This window comes from Micropterus dolomieu, linkage group LG02 (assembly GCF_021292245.1).
Source record: "Micropterus dolomieu isolate WLL.071019.BEF.003 ecotype Adirondacks linkage group LG02, ASM2129224v1, whole genome shotgun sequence".
In the NCBI taxonomy this organism is placed as follows: domain Eukaryota; kingdom Metazoa; phylum Chordata; class Actinopteri; order Centrarchiformes; family Centrarchidae; genus Micropterus; species Micropterus dolomieu.
In genome coordinates, this window is record NC_060151.1 from 7,106,082 (window position 1) to 7,128,893 (window position 22,812).

The 22,812-nt window shown below is 41.1% G+C and overlaps 2 protein-coding genes across 4 annotated transcripts in view; both read right to left on the bottom strand.

The window, feature by feature from the left end:
* The window catches only part of farsa (phenylalanyl-tRNA synthetase subunit alpha), a 13,873-nt gene extending 9,420 nt beyond the window's left edge, over window positions 1-4,453 (bottom strand). The window contains exons 1-5 of the mRNA XM_046072104.1: window positions 4,257-4,453; window positions 3,874-4,011; window positions 1,529-1,627; window positions 1,318-1,436; window positions 33-125 (exon numbers count right to left, since the gene is read on the bottom strand). Coding sequence (XP_045928060.1) covers window positions 33-125; window positions 1,318-1,436; window positions 1,529-1,627; window positions 3,874-4,011; window positions 4,257-4,403 — 596 coding nt within the window. The 5' untranslated portion in view covers window positions 4,404-4,453. The remainder of the gene's footprint in view (window positions 1-32; window positions 126-1,317; window positions 1,437-1,528; window positions 1,628-3,873; window positions 4,012-4,256) is intronic.
* A 1,243-nt stretch (window positions 4,454-5,696) lies between these two features.
* On the bottom strand, window positions 5,697-22,729 carry ilf3b (interleukin enhancer binding factor 3b). Of its 3 annotated transcripts, XM_046072076.1 has the most exons (19): window positions 22,630-22,705; window positions 21,357-21,527; window positions 21,111-21,208; window positions 19,471-19,694; window positions 19,168-19,342; window positions 14,939-15,083; window positions 13,443-13,534; window positions 12,186-12,281; window positions 11,780-11,891; window positions 11,592-11,689; window positions 11,400-11,511; window positions 11,130-11,243; window positions 10,670-10,875; window positions 10,387-10,560; window positions 9,996-10,277; window positions 9,002-9,134; window positions 8,856-8,903; window positions 6,868-7,287; window positions 5,697-6,388 (listed from the first exon to the last, which is right to left on the bottom strand). In XM_046072076.1, the coding sequence occupies exons 3-19, from the start codon at window positions 21,111-21,113 to the stop codon at window positions 6,240-6,242; spliced, it is 2,583 nt and encodes an 860-aa protein (XP_045928032.1). In that variant the 5' UTR covers window positions 21,114-21,208; window positions 21,357-21,527; window positions 22,630-22,705; the 3' UTR covers window positions 5,697-6,239. The 3 variants fall into 3 exon arrangements, with proteins under 3 accessions (XP_045928032.1, XP_045928040.1, XP_045928047.1); XM_046072084.1 differs by lacking the exon at window positions 21,357-21,527 and having other exon boundaries at window positions 22,630-22,729; XM_046072091.1 differs by lacking the exons at window positions 5,697-6,388; window positions 6,868-7,287 and adding an exon at window positions 7,404-8,247.
* Window positions 22,730-22,812: the final 83 nt, after the last annotated feature.

Sequence of the window (22,812 nt, forward strand, 5' to 3'; positions counted from 1 at the left end):
AATTAGACTAAATAAGTAGCGACTGCACCCACCTGGCAATCATCTCTGGGGTGAGCTCTGTCTCTTGTTTGGTGACGGTGGTGCTGAAAGAGGCGCCCTTAGCGATCCAGTACGACTTCACCGTCCTAAACACATAAAACAAAAAGTACTTCAACCAACCATAAAGATTCTATGAGAGGCTAAATGATAGAAGTGATGACCTGTATGAATATAACAGACATTTATATTACACAGAGATTGTTCACATGTATGGTAGTGTTTAGTGGTGCTGTACTGAAATGCAGTACAGTGTGTCTACTATTTTTGTTTATAAAATGCTTACAGAGGGGTAGTGGGACTGAAACATCAGTGATGTGAAGTGTACACGTGAACCATAGACCACGTGTGTTTTAGTGAGGATTTAGACATTGAAAAACATTTGGTTACTTAAACTTGATTGAAGGCCTGTTTTTTTTTGCTTAGTATCTTCCCTCAGTAGACAGATGCTTAGTTATCAGCTCAGTACATCTCTCGTCTGGCTCCCAGTTTATGAGAGATTGCTTTTTTAAGTGTGGTAAAGTCTTCTTCTCCCCACATAATATGCATTGTTTTATCTGCAAATTATATTCAATACAGTTTTTTTTATTATCTGAACAACTAAAGTAAATGGGTGAAGAAGTTGACATGGTTTAGCCAAATTAAACCTTGTGTAGAGTTTTGAGTGAATTAGCTTAATAGAGCTCTTCTCAGGTCGACATTCTTTATTGTAAAATTCTAATACTTATGAGATACTGGAGTTTTGCTTTAGCTGCTTGAAATATTTCACTTTGTGTGTAATGAATCTGGAATATTTGAAAGTTTCACTTTTTGAATTAAATTCTGGAAGATGAACTTTTCCCCAATTTTCCACAAGGGACTGTTTCAAACCTGTTGTGATATTTTAAAAATGTAATTACAGAACCGGCATTTACCCAATCCTTTTTGGGCCGACAGCAGCATTGTTCTCTACTGGAACAATAAAACTATTTGAGTAGAGTACACAACAAAGCATATGCCAGCATTTGATGAAATGCTGGTCAGACACAGCACTGGCAGGAAGCCAAGACACAATCCCACGTTTCTGGCAAACTTATAAGCAATTACATAACAGAGGCTGGCAGCAGGAGCAGGATGCATCAAAACAATTACAATCTTCTCTCCTTCAGTGAAACTGTTGTTAGGAACTGAATCCCAATTTCAATTATAATCCCGACCTCTTGCCGGCTTGTGGTACAACCACCCAAAGCCTCTACTGCCACCTGCTGGTAGACAAATGTACACAATCCGCGTGGGACTTACACTTCAGAGAGCAGTTTCCTCTTCTTCAGCTCATTCTTTTCTTTCTCCTCCAGCTGAGAGGTGTTGCCTTTCTGTACCAGAAGCAGCTTCTCTCTGACCTGGTCTTCGATGCTCTCCACCTGGGGGCCGACACATAACACGTGCACACCTTATTTAGAACATAACCCCCCGACCACAGGAGGCAACAGCTCGATGTAAACTTCACACGTACAGTCTTGAATATCCTCGGGCCGCCTTCGTGTGTCTTGTCCACCCTGATCCACTTGTTGGACATGGCCTTGCTGAAGCCGATCTTCCCAAAGGACAACTTCTGCAAAGGGACAAACACAGAGGTACAAAAGTGTAGCTTGAAATATTAAAAATGTAGAATTACAACAGTATGTGCAGTCCATTCTGTGTTACATACAAAGTAAACACAGTCTGGGACACAAACATCACAGTCAACCATACAGGAAAGACACTTGGTGTAACTTACATGGAGTAATACAGCTTATAATGAACACACACATTGTAAAAATTTGAACTTGGTATTAAAAGTTAAAACTTGTAAATGTAAAAAAAATTGTTTCACCTCTGTTTTTAGCACTTCTTCTCACTATCATAACATTAATTAGGAAACCACAAGCCACCTCCACAATGGTTTCAATAGTATTCTTGGTTTTTCACCTTACAAAAAACATTTTTTGTATTTTTTAACAGTATTAATAGTTGTCAATTAATTTTCCGTGGATCAACTTTTAAATTTACGAGATACACTCCCACATCCATTATTATGGATCCAGGTCTTCCTCCTCTCCTTCGCTAAATGTGATTGTGCAGCAAAAACTGTACCTACCAACTACGCAGCTCCATAGAATTAAACTCATTGACTTATATAATTAATAATAATCTCAGAAACAGTTTGATTTTAATCTCTCAATTCATCTTCATTCCAGTGGTCTTCTGCTTTAAAAATGTCAAACTCTGACAAAAACTTTAGGCCAATCGTCACAAAACTTCAGCAGGATCATCTACAGACTTCGCTGATCTAAAATTATCAAAGGAATTTCAATCCGTTCTGAATTTGTACATACTTTTGTGTCTTTTACATAAAATTAAAACTTGCTATTTCAGCCAACTTGCAGCACAAGGCTGAGCAGTGCTGGGATCTTCTGCCACTAGGGGCGCCCCAAATGCAAAAAGTTGATATCTATAATGTTAACAGACCTGAAATCAGATTTTACGTAGGCAGAAAGACTGGACAGCAGATCATACAGGTGTCGTGCCGAAAAGTGATCGCTTAAAACTGCAGCATGTTACAGCTTTATCTCCCAGTCTCTTTACATCTTTAGCTGCTTTTATCAGGGTCAAACAGACATAACGTGCAAATAAATACCACTTTATGTCCGTGGTAATAGCAAAGGTATGTCTTTGTGATACTTTAACATTTCTTTTAACGGAATAATCACAGTTGTGGCCAATAAGTGTTGGCAGTTTATAACTTATTCAGGCATGACATTTACGTGATGATAGGCAATAATAGAAGCCCGTTGTTGACGATGGAAGATGTGTTTGATAGGCCTATGTCTAATATCCTTGTTTATATTTGGAAAATGGAATGTAGTCTATAATTATTAACATGACTTACAGCCGAGTTATATATAAAATAAAGATATGATCTCTTTTGCGATCATCCTTATAACCCTACGTTATTTAACTTATGTTATCACCAGTCCTTTTTACCTGTTGAAATACCTTTAATACAATCTATGTAATGCAGTATTGGACTTGCCAGAAAGTGACTGCAGCCTCTATTGACTGAAAAGTTATTTCTGCTCTGAAATGACTTGATTATATTCATGAGGGTTATATTTTACAGATTATAACTCACCTACTACTTTTTACCTCTTAAAATACCTTTAAATGGCCAAACACACAGATAAAATGCAGTATTCTACTTGACAGAAAGCGATTGCAGCCTCTACGTATTGACTGAAAGGTAGTTTCTTTGATTTCATTCAGAAGAGTTATATTTGACAGATTAAAAAACCGAAATCATCCCCCTTTTTTATTTCCATTTACCATTTATTTAGCTGATACTTTTATCCAAAGCGACTTACAATTGCTATACATGTCAGACCTCTGGAGCAACTAGGGGTTAAGTGTCTTGCTCAGGGACACAACGGTGGATGTCTCACAGTGGGAATTGAACCCACACCAAAGGCAAGCATCTTATCTATGCGCCACCACCACCTCTTTTTATTTCATATATAATATAACATTATATTTTCCTGAACACCAATCCAAAAATGTCCCATTTCAGAAATCTGGTTACCTTAGTGCATGGATTCGTGCAAAATTCGGTTTTCAAAATATAATGTGTCCAGATTCAGGTGATAGTTAAAATCTGGTAAAGATTGATTACCTCACTCTGTATTGTTTTTTTTTTTTTTAAATATGCAAAACCAATCAACATTAAATGCTACCAAACACACAACATGTCTTTTTCAGTTTCAGTCCTGCAGGTGATGTATGTGCGTGTGGTGCCTCCCACTGTGGTCCACTTATGGCACTCACCATGAGCTCGCTCTGAGGCAGACCCTCCAGCGGGATGGAGCTGAAGACCCGGGCTTCGTGGCTGCCCTGCTCGGCTATCTCCGTGCCCTCCTCCGTCAGCTCCCAGCTCTTGGACGAGCGCTGCTCGGCCGAGATTAACTGGGCAGCAGGGAACAAACACGACGGTCAGCTCGCTTGAGTTTGGATTCAACAGTATAATTATTTGTCCTAACAGGATAACTAAATGGACTGTGTTGCTCTTTAATGAATGTGTGTTGTACTGTCTGCCCAAACAGCTTTCGTTTCTCATTGAAATTATTTATTTAGTCCTTATTGCATCAGCCACACTAAACGAACAAGGTTGAGGGTCTGACTTCCGCTGCCATTCTGCCCGGGAAACTCACGTCGCCGAGAGCCTGCAGACTCTTCACGGCACCGACGATGACCTGGTGGTCCACCCCGAGGCTGGTCGCCACTTCCAGGCTGTCCACGCCATCGTCCACTCTCTCAACCCGCAGTAGGAGCGTCTCCGCCACACCGGTATCCGCCATGCTGCAGCCCTGTGAAGCCCAAAAGAGACCGGATGTGACATCGGGTTCCCAAAGACCGAATGTCTTCGGATAGCGAGACGTCAAAAATGAGGACATACGTTACCGTAAGTACTGTTGTTAAATTGTTTTTGTAATGCCCTTTTAATATTATTTTAGAAACAAGCAGTGGTGGAAGAAGTATTAATTTCTTTTAGTTAAGTAAAAATAGCAATACCAGTTTAGAAATACTCGGTTACAAGTAACAGTACTGCATTTGAAAAATTAAAAAAATATTCATTTGGCAGAATGGCCCTTTTCAGAGTATTATATTAATTGATAATTGGTATTCAAAACTTAATATGTAATAGTCATTGATGTGGCAGTTCATAAAATATGGCTACTTTTAAATACTATATTTATGTATATTTATAATAAGAGGCCATCATTTATTAGTTGATTGTATATTTAGTATTAATCTGAATCTGCAGTTAATTGTACTGGAGTAAAAAGGTTTGCCTCCGAGATGCAGTGGGGTATAACGTAGCATAAAATGGAAATACTCAAGTAAAATACAAGTTCCTCACAATTGCACTTAAAGTAAATGTACTTAGTTACATTCCACCACTGGAAACTGTACTTTTGGTATCATGGAATATAATAAAAATTAGTTTTTTCAGATGTACATTTCTAATCTTTAAATTGAACTGGCAACATTTTTATTCAGAAATGCAAATTACAGGAAAAGCGCCTAATCTAATAATGGCAAATACACTGACTTTATTGATTTCATTTCTGTATGAATCCAAATTCAATAAACCATGTACCTTAAAAGGTAACTATTTGAACCATATCCTATTACAAATATACAGAGCCCCTGAATCCCAGAAAGATATTTTCATATCTTTAGGAATAAATGACACCTTTTCTCTTAAGACAACCTTTATAAATTATCTATATAAGTTGCAACAAATGGCTTTTTTAATGCTTAAAAATTCCTCACCAATGCTTTATAGATCAGTTATGAGCCATTAATGAAATTAAAGAGGATTTGGGTTGCCAAGTTGTGAAAAATTGCAGTCATGTTAATAATAAAGTCAGGTCAAGTCATAATCAGGTCATTAAGTAATTAATAGGTCATGAATTTCCCATTTAATATCAATATTACAAAATACATAGTAATTTCTGTTGAAACTTAAGACCTATTCAAAATAAAAATGATTTATTAATACAAACAGTTTGTTATACATTAATAGGAACAAATTCCACCCAATCAAAAAGCTACATTGAGCAGACGTGGATTTAAGAATTTTCCAGTAATCTCAAAAACCATTTATTAAAATAACTATTACACTATTACAAAATAAGCCAAAATTACAAGCAATGCAGAAAAGAACAAGCTAGTCGGGCCTATTGAACTGTTACAGAAAATACAACCACCTCTGTAGTTTTAAACTACAAGATTTTACTAGTTTCACATGAGAGAGAAAAAATGCGGTCACCACACATCTCTTTATAAGAAAGGAAACAAAGTCAGAGCTAGTGAATGAGTAACTTGTAGCATCAGCCTTCATATTTAGTGATGAGGACTGGCAGCAGAGATTACAAATAAAATTAACCTAAAAACACAAGACTAAGCACTGACCAGACCACTGAAACAGCCCACTTAACTCAGCCAAAACATAAACAGTCCAGACATCTCAGTTTGTGCCCATATTTGCCACATTTAAACCCAACAGTACATAAGAAGCAGACATGGAAAAGGCAGAGAGCACAGGCAAGCCGTCAATCACTTTCTTTGGAGAAGGCTTGAGACACTGATGCAGGGCGACCAATGATTCACAGACGGAGGGTTACAGTCTATCTGTACTGGTAGTTCATGCTGCTGTCCCCCCTGCCGTAACCCACTGGATTGTGGTACTGAGTGTGGTTGGTGCCAAAGCCCTGGTTGGCTCCTGCTCCTCCTGCTCCTCCTCCCTGCGTGTTGAAACTGGATTGGTTGTTGAAACCTACAGGGAAAGTATGTGACACTTAGTGAAGCAAATACCCTAAAGACAATAAAGTAACTAGAATTCCTGTTTGAGGTTGTATGCCTCCGGGAATCAATCAAGTTTCGCTTTATATCCATGTCTGTCTGGAGTAGGATAGCAACGACATGAGAGTTTCTCTGATAACACAGTATTACACAATAATTGTTCCAGTTACAATGATGCTTAAAGGGAAGGAATTTTTGGTTGAATAACATTTCACAAAATCTTATGTCCTGACAAAACTTCAAACATAGTCTAAAGTGTCAACTATTCAGTGTCCATCAAACTGTGAAATGTGGTCACCATCTCCCCATCTGTTCCTGAGTTATGGTGTTTAATAATGGCCATTAAAGGGGTTTTCAAACTGAAGTTGACCTTTTGGGTCACAAATGTCATTGTTGGATCCCATGAAAAGTTGGAACATTTTTGAATTTCCTTTTAAAAATCTCTTAACTCACCTTCATAACTGTAGTCTTGGCCTCCTCCAGCACCCCCCGTCACCTGGCTGGGGTAGGCAGTGCTGTACGAGTATCCGCCTGTCCCCCCCTGGTTTTGGTTGAAACTCTTCTTTCCCTGCCCATAGCCCTGGCCATACTGGTTATAGGAGCCCTGCCCTGGCGTGCTGCTGGGCTGGTACCCCCCTGCAGATCCAGTGTTCGCCCCCGGGGGACCTGGAAACGGTGACTTCCCTCCCTTGTGCATGGGGGGTTTCTTTTTGGGGGGTTTGGCAGCAGAAGTGGCTGTGAAGGTTCCCTCATTCTGGTAGTATGAACCATAGGAGCCCTGTGCTGATCCAGGTGCTGTGCTGGCTGGAGGGCCACCTGATGGGCTGCTTGATGCCCCGGCTCCTCCATTTGTACCACCATTGTTGTAGTAACCTAGGAAGTAACAGCATTTCACAGTCTTAAAATGGGCATAACTTGTTTAAACAAATTTTAACAGCTATTGCTTGCATATAGGATCTGTGCACTCAGAAATTAAATTAACACAGCAATGAATGGTGATGTCACATTTATTAAAAAAACAAATGCATATAAAAACAGCTAGAGCAAGAAGTCACATCCAACATACATCCAATTTTCTAATTCAGCCAGTCTGTGTGCAAACTTAGTGCCTCAGTTCATCAATGCTTAATGCGGTTACAGATGGGATACTGCAATTACCAAACACTTCCAAAGTAAGACCATCATGCATTCAGTGTAGCCATGACTAAACAGTGTTGCTGATATGACACAAACAGCAGATTCAACATTAACAATTTCTCAAAAGCAAAAAAGAGAAAACAGCTTAATCATGATTAGAAGTGACAGAGAGGCATTCAAATGAAGTAAAAACAGTATTCTTATCTATGTAAATAGTATGGAGACAGGGAGAGAGACCAGGCTGCCGCAGTCCAAGTCCAGTTCACACAGGCCTTCACTTAATCATGATCCAAACGAACAGAAAACTAAGCCCTTTCCCCAGTCCGACACACGGAGGCAACGTATAATAAAATCAGCCCTGCAGTTTGGGGAGGTCCGGGTGTTCAGGTACATCCACAGCAAGTTGAGAGAACAGATGGTGCCTTGTTTATGGCTACATGCATGCAGTGGCAGATCATCTCCCCAAGGTGTCAGGACATGACAAGTGGATTGGCAAGACAGTGCGGAGGGGTTGTTGTCACTGTATTCCCAGGGTTGCGGACTTGGTGGTGAAGGGAGTTCATGATGCTGCTGGAACACTACCGAGTATTTTGTCCATTTTTATCCTCTCTACAGGACTGTTTTTGATTTTCTAAGACTGGGGGAGGATCTATGTCGCAAACTCGTGGTAGCCATAGCAGTCTGAGACAAAGTCACCTAAAGAGTGAGACAGGGCAGAGAAGGGGGAAAAAAAAAATAATCAAAATTAGATTTCTTTGGATTTTTCTGCCATAAAAGTGGCAGTTGAATAACTCATTTGGTCAGATTGCGGTCAAACTTGAGTTGTTGGGTTTTTTGTATTTTTTAGATTTCTCTGCTCCTGTCACGCTCAGGTAGGTCAGTCCTCTGAACAGGCTGCCAGAGGGAAGAAAGGGGTTCTCATAAGAGGGGGCTTGTCAAAAATGGATTCAATCCTGTGGCTTAAAGCAGAGAAATGTAAAAGCATTGAACAGGGAACATCCCAACAGGTCATATGGTGTCGTTTGGTCCATTTGCTCTGGAGTGAAACACTTTACTATAAATAGGCTATATTTCCTGGTTAGGAGGTTATAACACAGGTAAGAAGTAGTAAAAGCTGTTTCTTTCCTCCACAGTCCTGGCCGGATGCACGATCCTGGCCCAGAACACAACAACATCTGTGCTGACACACTGGCTGAGCCATTTGTTTGGATTTCTCACATGGTGAATGAAAGCCTACGTGAAGCCCAGACAAACAGTACAGATCCAGTCAAACCAGGACTAGAATGGTTGAAATGAATACTCACTGTATCCGGAGTTAGCACTGTTCCCGTAACCATATGTTCCGAAGCCACCTGGGAGGACAGATGTAACAGTGATTTGACCTCTCAATCATGTCTACTAAATTTTTAACAGTAGGTCTGCTGCAGTAAAAAAAAAGAGCGTGTTTTACCTCCTTGGCCGTAGCCTCCTCCATTATTGAAGCCCCGGCCCCTTCCACGACCTCGTCCTCCTCTCCCTCTGCCCCGGGGAACAGCTGCGTCTCCAACTCCAGGGGCTCCCATCATGCCGAAGCCTGGAGTGTGCTGGAGGGGAAAAAAACATTTTATTTGTTCTTTCCATCAATGCTGAACAGCAACTTCTCTCTCCAGGAGGATCATCATTTAATTATCTAAAGCCTGACACACAAATCAGAACATTTCAAGTGTTTATTGAACATTTTGACAAAAATTTTGTTTACATCACATTTGACACATTCAGCATTTATTGCAATTAATTTATCTAAACCATTTTATTCTTTAGAATTTTTTTATAGCATTTATTAATTATTTTTTATTTGAATATATTTTACATTTATTATACAGTATATTATATGTGCATACACTACATTTAACATGTATGTATAATATATCTATCTACATCTCAAGATATCCACACACACACACACACACACACACACACACAGGCCAAGGGTATTGCTGCTTACTGTATACAGCTTTCTAATTTCAAAGTATTGTACAGTTTTCTACTTACTGTTTCCTCTCACCTATTTGCTGCATCTGCATGTACTTTTCTAAAATTTGGTTTCTATAAATTATTGTGTGTCGGTTTAGATGTATTTATGGTCTGGCTCTATACTACATTATATACTCAATAAATTCTACTGTTCTCCACCGTTACCGTCTTTCCAAATCCACAACTTGCTGACTGCTGCAGAGAATCTGGTGTTTAAATATCTTAGAAAAAGTTCATTTTAATATTTAGTTGGTTTAATTAAGTAATTTAAAAACCTCTTAAAAACTTTAAAACTGTAGAAACATTGTGAAATGAAGAACAATGATCAAATTATTTTAGATCATTTTTCTGTAATTAGGGATTTACAGAAAAATGATCTAAAATACTTTGATTTAAGTCTGAATTTAAAATTTAGATTTTATTGTGCTTACCATGGGCGGCCCCTTTTTCTTTTTAGCAGCCTCAGCCAAAGAGCCTTCAGGGAAGAGCCGCTCCAGGGCCGCCAGTGCAGCGTAAGCCTTCGCCACCTTCTTATTGGAACCTGTCCCCTGAAACTTCTGACCGTCAATCTCCACCTCCATGACAAAGCGTTTGTCGTGGCTGCCGCCAGTCTCTGAGATGAGCTCATACTTCAGGCCACGGCGCTTCTCGTTCAGCTCCATCACGGGGTTCTTGCCGTGTTTGGTGAGGATTGGTCCCTGTTGGCGAGCAGCCTGAGAGGAAAGAGAGATGACCATTAAAATAAAGAGCCCAGGAAGGAAAAGAAAAGGCCATCTTCATTTCCACAATTGTCCCTTGCTGACACACGGAGCAGCGTTGTACCTCTACAGCATCAGTAGTGTCCACATTGGCTGTTCCTGTGGCAGCAGTGGTAGTTTCAATGGGCGTTACTACTGGCTTAAATTCCTCCACAGTGACAGCTGCCTCCGCCTCCTCTGATTTCACCGACTCAGTCTTTACTTCCACTCCTGTGGGCAGGCCCATGTCCTGGAGTACCTGCAATTGTCCACACAGATCCATTGTTTAAACAACAAAACGAAAAGATGGTGGGATATGAAAATGTATTGTTTGTGCTTGCTGTTCATGTTCCCTGTGCTGTGCTCACCTTTACAGCTACGTGCAGCTTGGCAGTGCGTTTGGATGGACCAGAAGCCTCAAAGTTCTTGCCGTCCACTTCTACAGCCATAGTGAAGACAGGAACATGAACTGGGCCGGTCTGAGATATCAGTTTGTACTGGAGACCTGGCTTCAGCTGATTGAGCCTCATCAGAGCGTTCATAGCCTGGGGAGGCTCAGCCTTCTCCTCTGGAGCTGGTGCAAGAGTGTGACATACAGTAAGAAACTGACTTTACATCTTTAGGGGTTGCAAATAATAATTTATTATTTTTTATTTATTTAAAATTATTAACTGATGATCAAAATTGTTCACCGATTGACAGACTAATCCTTTAATCACAGTATTTCTTGTTTACCAAAAAGCCCATTCTAAGGTTAATTTTACTGTAGGAATGATAGATAGCCTGTGTTTTAAGTTCCTTTCAACAAATACACAAGCTAAAACTTACACTTCTTCTGCAGCTTTTTCTTTTTCTTATTTGGACTCTTGTCATCAATTCCCTCCTCTTCCTCAATGGGCCTTTTCATTGGTGGGGCGTACGCTGTACTGGGTGGGATTTGCACTGCAACACAAACACACACAAAAGTGTGTCATACAAAACATAAAAGGCTCCTTATTGCGTTGCATCTATACCATAAATCAGAAACAAACAAAAAAAATAACCCACAGCCTCTACTGTGGGTTATTTAAATCTCACAGGTAAGCTAGCCTGGTTTACCTGTGTAATCAATAGGAGTCTCACTACGAGGCTTCTTGGGCATCTTTGAGGGGAGGGGATCCATTCCAAGCACTTTGTGAAGCTGTCCGAAAGCAGACAGCCTTAAGGCATGCTAAACAAACGAGAACCAGTGTGAATTGCACATTCACAAAATGGGATGTGAATACACACAAACTATTTCATCTTTCTCACTTGTGCACTTGCTGTGATGTCTTCTCTCTGCTGGTGGTCCAAGTGGCCAATAGCATCTGTGGGCTCCTTCTCACATGGATCAGAGATTCCAGCACCATCTGCAATGTAAGGAAATCAAAACAAGCTCAACACTTGAAAAGAAAAAGTTCAGTTGGAACTCATCCGGAGGAGAGACCCCACATACACACCTGCCATGAGGATTCCTGAAGCCAGACACTCTAAAACTCTCCGCAGAGCTTCTCCTGCCCCCATGGGCCGGTTCCCTGTGCCAATGGCTTTCTCACAGATCAGCTCCAGTGGCTGCAAAGCAGGAGAGGGAGGGAGACTCTTTGAGGATGCTATTTTTAAGCTTGGCCGCTAACACAGAGAGATTTTAGGTCACTGCGTTAGATTGCAATTTAACAACCGTGATGGGGGTGTCTTGCTTTTTTGTATCAAGGCAAACACAGCTTGGACAAAAAGAAAAGACTTTGTGGATTTGAGCAGCCAGCTTATTTATACATACATATTTAACAGTTTTCAGAAGCCACAATCAACAGAGCCTTATAAAGACTTTGATATATTGAGGCTGCACAGGAGGAAGCTTTTACTCACCCAGCCACGGAGCGGGGCCCATGTGGGGACGCGAGCGCAGAGGTCCCTTAGGATCCGGATGACGATGACACAGGAGCGCAGCCCATTGGCTCTGGCCTGGGGACACAAGCAGGGAGGGGGGGGGGAGGAGGGGCACGAGGAGGACAAGCAGCCTTAGTCAAAGAGGAAGACTAAGTGAGGCGTAATGCAACATAAACATCCAGACAAAAGTACTAAAGTAAATAATAATGAAGCCACACAGACTAGAACAGCTTAACTTTGTCATTATGAAAATGTCTGGAAATACTGGATGATAGAATAATGCATGATCACTATGTTGGAAGACTAATTATGATCATTCAGCGTCTTGGCTGTAGGTCAATAGCCAACATGATTGATGGGATAGTTATCAGACATAAAACATTGTGGTTTGTGGGGGGAAATAAAACATGCTCGTGGATTAAGTTCAGGAAGAAAAGTGTAAATAAAGCCAACTCAAACTTAATAACAGCTTCAATGTGAGAACCATGTGAGCTATTTAAAAAAAAAAAAAAAGATGTGCATTGTCATTGAATAGGGTCAGAGTCAGTCAAAAGAAATTACTCAAGGTGCAATATTCCTGTTGATTTTGTGGCACGCAGAGTAACAGAAACAGCCAGAGAGCAGGAAAGGTTGAGGCCACATACTCTACAAAAGCTGCAGAGATGGAGCACTGATTGTTACAGTGTGAAAGCCGAAAAATGACACAGGCAACGATATTATCATGAATTATTATTAACACTAACTACAAAAAACAGTTTCTCTTCAAAACTACGGAATGGGGCAGACAGAAAGTGCTCTACAAGTAGCTTGCATAAATGTAAAAATAACAACAACAACAACTCACTCACACCAACACTGACATTAAGAGAAATATTGCACCTGGATACATGGTGTATTAGTAGCAGATTTTTTTTGCTGATTGAGTTAAGGAGCTGTGAGGGAGACTAAGGTACTCTGGGACTAAAAAGCAGCATTGAACATATTTTTAAAAAAAAATGGCACTGCAGTAGAACCTGTTAAGTGAGCAAAGCAACTCTGCAACACTGTAATGACAAAGGTTTCCTACGAAACAAACACCCAGATCATCAAGTATAAACTACAGAAGTCCACTTCAAAAGAGTAAATAAATAAAAAAATAAGACATGAAACGCCCAAATAAAAGACAAAAGAACATACAGCATAAAACCAAACTCAAAACTACTTCTGTTTTAGAGAAAATTAAGACAAGATCCAAACCTGGAACCACTTAGCGTGGCGGAGAGACGCCAAGGCAGTTAGGCATTTCTGCCTGTCCAGAACATCCGGGGGATCGTTGACTGAAAGCGAGTCTATTGGCAGGTGGAATAAGAAGACAAGGTACAGTTTGACCAAGGGGAGTTCTGTCAGCCGGCCAGGGGGTACACAGGCAGCCATCCCAAACCACAGGCAGGAGGGGGAAGGGGAGGGGGACCCCTCCACTGCAGAACCACCAAACGCTCTCAACCTCCAAAGATAATATGGTTTTGCACGGCCCGGCACACAATTATTAGACTTAAAACCCACCAGAACGACGTGGGTAATAACTTGAATTAATTCAAATAAAAATATTTTTTAAAAATCCCTGGCATTAACAAAACAAAGTGCATTTATTAAGGGATAATTGGTTGTATCAAATGGGAGGTTGTTTCTCCATGCTTGCTTCAGTGCTTAAAAACAAACAAAAAAAAAAAGGTCTGCTTTTCTTTTCTGGCGTTAACAGGAGGTAGAGCCCCTCCCCTTTGCCCATATACTGGGTACACTGCACTTTGCCCCTTCCGAGACAGAGAGCGGCCAGTTGGTCAAAGGTCCAGCGTCCCTAAAAATTGACAAACTAGAAGGCTTGACAGAGAGAATCAGAATTGGAACCACAGGCAGAAGTTATCAGATGCACAAGAAGTGGGTATCAAAACAAGTCCACACTGCAGCAAAACTGATGGCTTTAAAAAATAAAAATAAAAAAAAGACCCAAACTGGGCATCGCTGTTAGCACGGGGCTACAGATAAGGCTGAGGTTCAACACCAGCTAAAACTGAGATCCTCAATACTGTTGTGCGTGAGTGCTCTCAAAAAGAAACTGCTGGAAATCTTACAGCTATAATTAAACTTAATTATTACATACATATTGCACAATGTCTTTCACTACCTAACAACTGGGGCCGATTATCTGGATTTTCATGGTGGTGGGACATACAAGCAGATTCCAAGTGTCGCTCGTCGTTATCTGTAACCCCGAGCCTTCCCTGCTACGGAACATCAGAGACAGTCAATAGCCCACTGTTGGGTCTAACAACCAAGGACAGTTTCACCACATGTTTTGCTACTCATTTTTGCTGCAATGCAAACTGTTCATCATCAATGATAAAACACATGCAAACAAAGTGGTCTGTTTTTGTATTTGGTTAAATTCTCAGTAAGCCTTCATTTCGTTGGTGACCTTGATAATTAAGGGGGAAGAGAAATCCATGTCTTCAGCAGTCAGTAAAGTACCTGCCCTATACTGTATATTGGGCCATCAAAAATGTACAATTACATTACATGGAACTACGAGAGTGTCTAGAGCTATAACTATAGCGCAGTTTCATTATGTGATAGTGCATTCTTGTCCCCTAGCTCCATTGAAGGCCCAATAAACAATATCTGTCTAGCCTGCCTGGCCTCCCTGCTGGAGGAAGGGCGGCACTAAAAAACGCTGAGGCACTCGTGTAGGGGCTTACCTCCAGAAGCAGCCCTCTCTATCTCCTCACGGACCAAAGGGGAGGTCAGGTGAATGGTGAGGGTGAGAGGGGGCTCCTTGGTGTTCTTGATGACGATACTGGCCTCACGAATGTTCTGCGTCACCACATACTTGTCTTCTGTCGCCTGAGAAAGAGCAAAGGGTTGAATCCAAGGAAAAACGAGGCCCCCGCTGACTTGCTTAACAGTGCTTCTGATGAAGATCAGACAATTATAATCTAAATAATTGACTAATTGTTTGGCCTTAAACCAACTGTAGTAAAAATGCCCTTCATGGTTTCAAGGTCCAACACTGACGTTGACAAAATAAAATCTGTTTTGAATCCAGTAAGGATGAGAGTTTGGTAAATGGCAGCAATAAAGTAGTTTAAAAAATAATCAACTTTATTCCCACTTTATCAAACAAACACTTGTAGAACATTAATATTAATTCATTACAATACCCATGTTGTGGAAACTGATAAGACTTAGAAGTGGCTTTTCATATCATGATGATGGTTACCAAAATGATCACGGTTATCAGTATTATCACGGTACTGTAAAAATGTGCCAAAAAATATTAAAATGTACTGATACACAAGTTGTATATTGAAAACTACAAATTGCCATTTTGTTTGCATAAAAAATTAAACAGCAAATACCTTTTGTAAACATATGATAATCACCCAAGTGTGCATTATCAAGATTGTATATTTTATATTATAGGTCTATAGGTAATACAATGACCCCGTGGACAATTACATGAAAACAAGTCTTGAGAAGGCAGTGATAGTAACTGCAATGAGCCCGACAACTGTCATAAATACAGGGGAGTCTGTAGCGTTTCTAGATATGCTGGTTGGTTAACTAAACTGTGTAACTTGTTATCATGTGCAGTGGACGAATAGACTCTGCCGACACACAATGCACACAGCAGCAGAACAACGTGTAGCGTTTTTACAAGAGCAGCAACACAGAGCTTCAGTTTACACGCTGTTAGCAAGTCTGACAGACAACCCAAAGCTAAAAGTTAACTCACCCTGCGTTCACTATAAGGTTATTTTCTTCAATCAAGTTTCCCTCAGCGCTCTCATAAAAACTAAAATACGACCAGACTTCAGAGTGACTGAAAAATCTCAGCGGCGCGTCTTCCGCCATGTTGTCATTGACCCAAACAAACCCACGTTGCATTCTGCGCATGCGCGCCTGCTTCTGGGAGACGTATAATAGCGCGGTTAACCGTACCCGGTTACCATGGTAATTAAAATGTGTACGGTAATAATAACAGTCAGGAATTTTACCATGGTTTACTGTTAAACCGGTAATCGTTTCATCCCTAATCATACCACAAGAATGTTACAAAAGGCATGTTACATAGGATTTTGAGGAAGCCTCTGCTTCAGTTACATTTTCTCAGAGGTCAGGGAAATAATAGCTTATACTCTTGTACCTTTACAGAGTCAGGACACGGACATGTTATGAGCGTCCAGACAAGCGTGATCTGTATTTTTCCCCTCTACAAACAATACCTACATCTGAGAAATGGCTGCTACATACTGAAAATAATTTAAATAAGGAAGTAAAATAAAATTACCCCAACTCTGGAGGCTGATGCCTTATCCTTTAGGCCACTAAAATATGCTTTAATGTGATAATTGTCATTTTCTTCATAGTTATAATTACAATTAATGATTACGATGGTGCCACATCCGCTTCATTTTGAAAAAGGAAAAACCCTGTCTAATACTAATAATGTTCATAATGTGTTGTTTCTTTGTGAGCGCTTTGTGACAATAAAGAACATAAATATACACATCAGAAGCATTAAAGTGCTGCAATTTCGCCGGAATTTGATTTCCGCACGTGGGCCCTGATGATGAATGATGTCAATCGCCAAAACTGTCCAATCAACCAGTAACCTGTCAGTCTATAACTTGTTGCTTACACCTCTGTTTGTTTGTAAAAAGTCAGTGTGTGAATATGAACCAGACCTAAAATGTGACACAATGAATAATTTTCCCCCATGGTCCAGACCAAATGAACCAAACTATTAGGTGTGAAAGCACCCTCACTCCTTAGATATCGAAACGACAAGTCATTGTGGTGGAAATTCTGTCAAAATAAACAACTGAAGCAACGACTTTCAGTAGCTTCATTCAGCACTTACAGATGGACTCACAGCAGCTTACATTCATCAGTGCATGAACGCCATAATGAGTGAGTGATGCCTCAGAGCAGTGCGTCTTTATCCTGTCTCAGAGTCATGCCTCATCTCATCACAGTTACATGTTGTCACTCCTCGTAACACCATACACCACTCGAGTCCAGGCGTCACACAGATCTTTAAAGGTTCAGTGTGTAAGATTTAGTGGCATCTTGTGGTGAGGGTTGTGAATTGTATCCATCGGTCCAGTCTACCACTGCCCCCTACCCCGTCGAAGAGAGTAGGATAGCTACGGTGGCTGAAACAGCACAAAAGTGTCTCTTCAGGGCAGAGAGTAGCCAGTGAAGAAATTAGGTTTCTTTAGGTATATTTATTAAGAAATTGTATTTTCAAAATTTTTCAGTAAAACCATATGTTAATGCAACTTGGCCACTGACATAACATGGAAAATGAGTATGTTACGTGGTCACTGTTTCTGCAACACAGTCCATTATAAACCACATAATGCATTAAGTTAATAAAAACATTGACAAGGGAAACGCATTCATTCTCTATGTGATTATGGACTATCGCCAAAACTGCCTGCCAACAATAATATCTGGCTCGCAGCCAGATTATGGTGCTTAGATAGCAGGAAAAACAAAACAAAAAATAAATAAATACATACTTTGATAGCGGTGCTGAAATGTCATGACCGCAACAGTTACTCACATAATCACTTCCTCTTCAAGGGTTTTGCCTATAAAATAAAAGCGTGAGAAGCTTGTTTACTGCAATGCTGTATTTGGAGTTGAACTGAGCTTTTACTTCTTTTTTTTTTTCTTAACGACAAAAAAAAAAAAAAAAAAAAAAAAAAATAAAGTCTGTAGCCTGCTTGGCACACCTCTGAAAGAGCCATCAGGAAAAGGGATTACCCTAAATGTCCTCTGCCTGGAGATACTGGGGAATAGCAAAAGCTTCCGTAGGTTGATGGATGCGGATCAAACACCGAATTAAAAACAGTGCAGCACATGCCGTAATCTGAGAAACATTCGCTGCAGAATCCATTTGTTGAAGAGAGAGGAAAAAACAAAGTTGTCCCGAGGTGGGATCAAACACTCAACCCATGGGTTGCAAGTCCTGCACCTTACCAACTAAGCTAACCGAACATCATGTCAAAGCAAGTCAATTTTAAAGGCTTATATTCTCATTCACAATCTAATGGTTAAAAATAATTCTCCATTGAAAAACTTATTTGCAGACCTCAGCAGTATAGTATTACGGCTTCTAATGTACGTATTCAACATAGTGATGAGTGTCTGCACTGCCTGAATTCTACCAGAAGTAGAACAAGAAGAATGTAGTGATGAAACGCGCTCCATAGTGCTGTTTGTCCGTTTTCAGCTACTGTGGAAACATGACTACGCAACGCGGCGACGTCCATAGAAGGGGGGACCCGCGGTTATGTAGAAATAAATGGCTCGTACTAAGGTAATAAAACATAATGTATGTATGTACGGTCTTTACACAAACTGAAAACATAGTTATAGATCTTATATTGCATTTACGTTGATAGATCCTCAAATATTACATGCTGAACCTTTCAAAATGGCAAATACATCATAAATTGCCAGTACAGCATTTCTCAATACTCGTTAGAAGCAATTTGGTTTGTTCGAAAAAAGTATTGAGGTTCACTAGCCAGCCCCATCTATTCATAGATGTCCTCTGTTACACAGAACACACATCCACAGGAAAGGTCTAACACCTCTCCAGGAAAAACTCTTATGGGTTACTTGTAGTTAGTTTTCAAACACCTAACAAATTGTATGGTGGATACACACGTTACATACGCTTGTGATGACAAAAGTATGATAATTTCCCTCACACTGACATATCAAAAGAATTATATTTATTATGTGTGTAATTGTCATTATTATTATTACTACAAGCTATTTGAATGTGTTACATTAATTACTCTTAAATATCAATATCTGTACTGGCGTCTGAAGCCCAGCATCGGTTGGACTCTGATGAAAATGTTATCACGTTATTCAGTGCACTGAATTAGCTGAGCAAAGCTCTCACCTTGAGCTGCGTAACAAGGTTGTCAGACACATTCTTCAGCAGATTGATGGTAGGCTTGTCCTTGCAGAGGAGCACCAGCTCCAGGTCCAGGTCACCCTTCAGTAGCAAGCCCTTGGCAACCAGGCCCACCCTCATTACGCCACGCAGAGAGCGGGTGGCCTGATCTTTGTGTTCACTATCAAAAGGACACAGCAGATACAGGGGAGAAGTATAAGACAGACAAAATGCGAGAGGTGGTTCTTACTAACAGATTCATTTTCTACCAGCTGAACATGAGGAATGGCTTCCCTGACATCGCCTCACCTTTCCTTATCAGCGTCTGTGCCATCGGAGTCAGACTTGGAGGTTCCCTTCTCCTGCTTATCCAGCCAGTCAGAGACCGCCTTGAGAGCCCGCTCTGTGTGGGACACCATGTTCTGTACATTTTCCAGTTCCTCCTGAGTTGGGTAGATTACAGAGTGTTTGGCCATGACATGGCGGTCGTCATTCATGAAGACACGCATGGAGCGGTGGCGCATTGGGGGAGGCTAGGGGTGAAAAGACGCATGATCATTAATAAAGAAGAAATACAAGGGATGGTTTATGCTGTCACAGGATTAGCAAAAGACTTAATTATTGTTGATAAGAACCAATTATACACCAAAACATACTCTAAATCGACATCATAGTTTCAGTGAATAACATCCAGGAGGGATGTTATTAACTCTGTTATGGTGCACTGCTAAACCCAACATCTACTTTTGATAAATTAGGAAGCAGGATTACTGAGTTACCTGGATGACTTGACGTTCTAAAAACCCAGAGCAGCTCTTTCCTTTCAGCGTCATATAACAGATTTGAAAATGTTCCCAGGTTTTATTCAGATGCAATTCAATCAACGTCATTAATACTGCTTTTACAGGACAGGCTCCTGGTCAACCTGGAACAAGCATTTCTTAGGGCCTGTGTCCACCAAAGTGTTTTTTCTGACGCCAGCGTCTATTTTCAATTCACTGCAATGGGAGCGCCGCATTTTTCCAAGCTGGTAAAAACGGCAGGAGCGTAACGAGGCGCCGAGCGTCTTTTCCGCTCTGGGCTCTGAGCATTTTTTTGAGGTGGCCCGAGAATTTAAAAATGTTCAACTTTGGGAAAAACGCTGCGCTCGTCACTGTCACTTTGTACCCAGCTGTCCAATCACAGTAGAGGAGGGGCGGGACATATACCACACCGTAGCAACAGTTACTATCCTGGAACCGGGCTTCCTCGAACCTCAGGCCTTGGACTAAACGGTGGTACTCGCCGAGATGGTCCCTTGCCCACAAAAAAAATAATAAATAAAAAAAGATCACATGAACCCACATACGGCAAGTCCACCCTCTCTCTCTAGTCTTCCCTTCATACAGAGCAAGGGCCAGAGCAAGTACTCTACTCTGTGTTGACATTTTTTGTATCATAGCAACCAAAGCAGTAGGCAAAATGCTGCGCCTCAAAAACGCCCGCTAGCACTCCATGCTGGGCGTTTTCGGAAGAGCTGCTGGCGTTTTCAGCTGGCAAAAAACGCTTTGGTGGACACGGGCCCTAAAGAGTAAAAGACCTGCTTTCTATGTCACGCGCTTGTCTTTAATTTGAAAAAATTGAACAACGAGGTCTCATGTCTGGGCCAAGCTTCTAACACCACGATTACACAAGCCAAGTGTATGCAGAGCCGGCCAAAGTCAATTGAGAGGAGAGCATTGATGTGGAAGCTGCAGCATGTGTTCCTAAAGCCCCAGGCAGACTGGAGTAACAAAAAGCTGGCACAAGTCCTGTGACTTTAATTAGATGTGGCACATTTACTTGTCCTGTTAACAGTGACATAACAAAAAGGCCAGTGTGCCCCATACTTTGGCTGCCTGCCTGCTCATTGTCAGACATACAAACACATGACACAGAGATGCATTACTTCAAACGAGATAAATGATTACCATTGTTGCTCTGGAGGCCGTGGTGACTCCTATATCCAGTGAATGACCTTGTTAAAACAGTTCTTCTTGGCAGCAGATGATAATGTTGCAGTCCGTCTCTACAGGAGGGGGAAACATGCACACATTTTAACGTTAAACGACTTAAATAGTGAGGCAGAATACAAACATCACCGTGGGCAAATCTGCAGCCCACTTAAAACCAAGCTAGAGCCACAAAAGGATGGATGGAAGGCACAAATATCTTACTCAAAGTTCTGCTGATCTGAAATGTGTTTGACGCGTATCCCTGTGGGTAGAACTCTTCTCACGCAGTCAAGAACCTCTCTAATTTGTCTCTTAGTGTAAGAAAGTGGTCGCCCGCTGTGGCAAAGGAAGACTGTTGGCACAGCAACACCGGCTTCAGGAATGAAACGTCACCTTAAATTGATCAACAGGCAGAAATGTTGTTCATTCATTGTAATTAGAGCACACAGAACGGGAGAATGAGTGAATGACAAGCAAAACTGTAAAGTGCTTTGCATAAAAGCTTTAGAAAAATGCCACCATTTTTTATCTTAAAATGTTATTTTTTACTTATCTTCGTGAAACACAGTAAGGGTAGTTAGGTCAACCCAAGTAGCTTCACGGGTGCTTAATTTAACTACAATGCAATGATGTGATCAGGGTGAAATAGTGAGGTTAAGAGGGCAGGTGGGACATCTCATTTTATCGTGACACTCCGTCGTTACGCACATACTAATATGTGCACATCTGGCGCAGACTTTTACAGCATTACAAGAATGATTTAGTTACAGCCGCAGTAAAGGACAAATAACGAGTATAAGCATGGCCCCTGTTTTTATGTTTACATCGACAAGTTACCGAAAGGTCGCACCAAGCCAACCTGCTGCTGCTAATCAAAGAGCTACCTACAAGCTAACATACCGTTACACCTGTTAAACCTTCATACACACACGCAACTTTTGTTTCAGGAGGAAGAGTGAGCTATGATGAAGTAGCCTAACAGTTACGGGGCCCAGACCAGACAACCCCATCAAGGGGAATTTAAAAACAGACGCCATTTTAATTCAGTAGAGAGCCTTACTGGCGACAGCGAGCTAACAACCCCCACAAATAAGACGGTTCACCCAGCGTTCAAAGCTACGCCGTGCCGGCATGCTCTGCCGGCCCACAAAACACATAAATCATCACATTCGCACCATGTTTGTCAACTGAATAATACAATATAAGTGCAAACACTTGACAGAAAAGGGTGTCTGTATTTGGATGTCTGATGGTTTGCCCGTCAGACACCAAAATGGTCGAGGAGAGAAGTCCGAGACCCCAGTGAACGCTCAGCCTCAGTTAGCACTTAGCAGATTAGCTTAGCCGAACAAAGACAAACGCATCCATTTTTGAAACGCATTTAAATATACGCGCTTCGTATGCTATCTTCGTGTGCTCTCTTGATGTTCAACGACCATCTAGTCCCTTATTCATTTCATGATAAGGGCTGAAGTTGTGTATTTTCCTTACTCACCGTGGTGTCGTTACTGTTAACGGCCAGCGCTGCACGCTAGCTCCGTGTTCTCGGCAGCAGCAGGAGTGCATATGGAAACGCCCACGATATGGAAAACGAGCATGCTCATTGGACGGAAATTGCACGTGACTGCAGTTGTAGCCAATCGGAAAAAGGGGGTACAGAGGAGGGGCGTGGCTCGCA

Coding starts and splice junctions, on each gene's coding strand:
- ilf3b (XM_046072084.1), bottom strand. Junction 11,690..11,779: donor TTCAGGAATCCTCATGGCAG/GTGTGTATGTGG, acceptor CTTACATTGCAG/ATGGTGCTGGAATCTCTGAT. Junction 7,288..8,855: donor CAGTGCTAACTCCGGATACA/GTGAGTATTCAT, acceptor GTTACTTCCTAG/GTTACTACAACAATGGTGGT.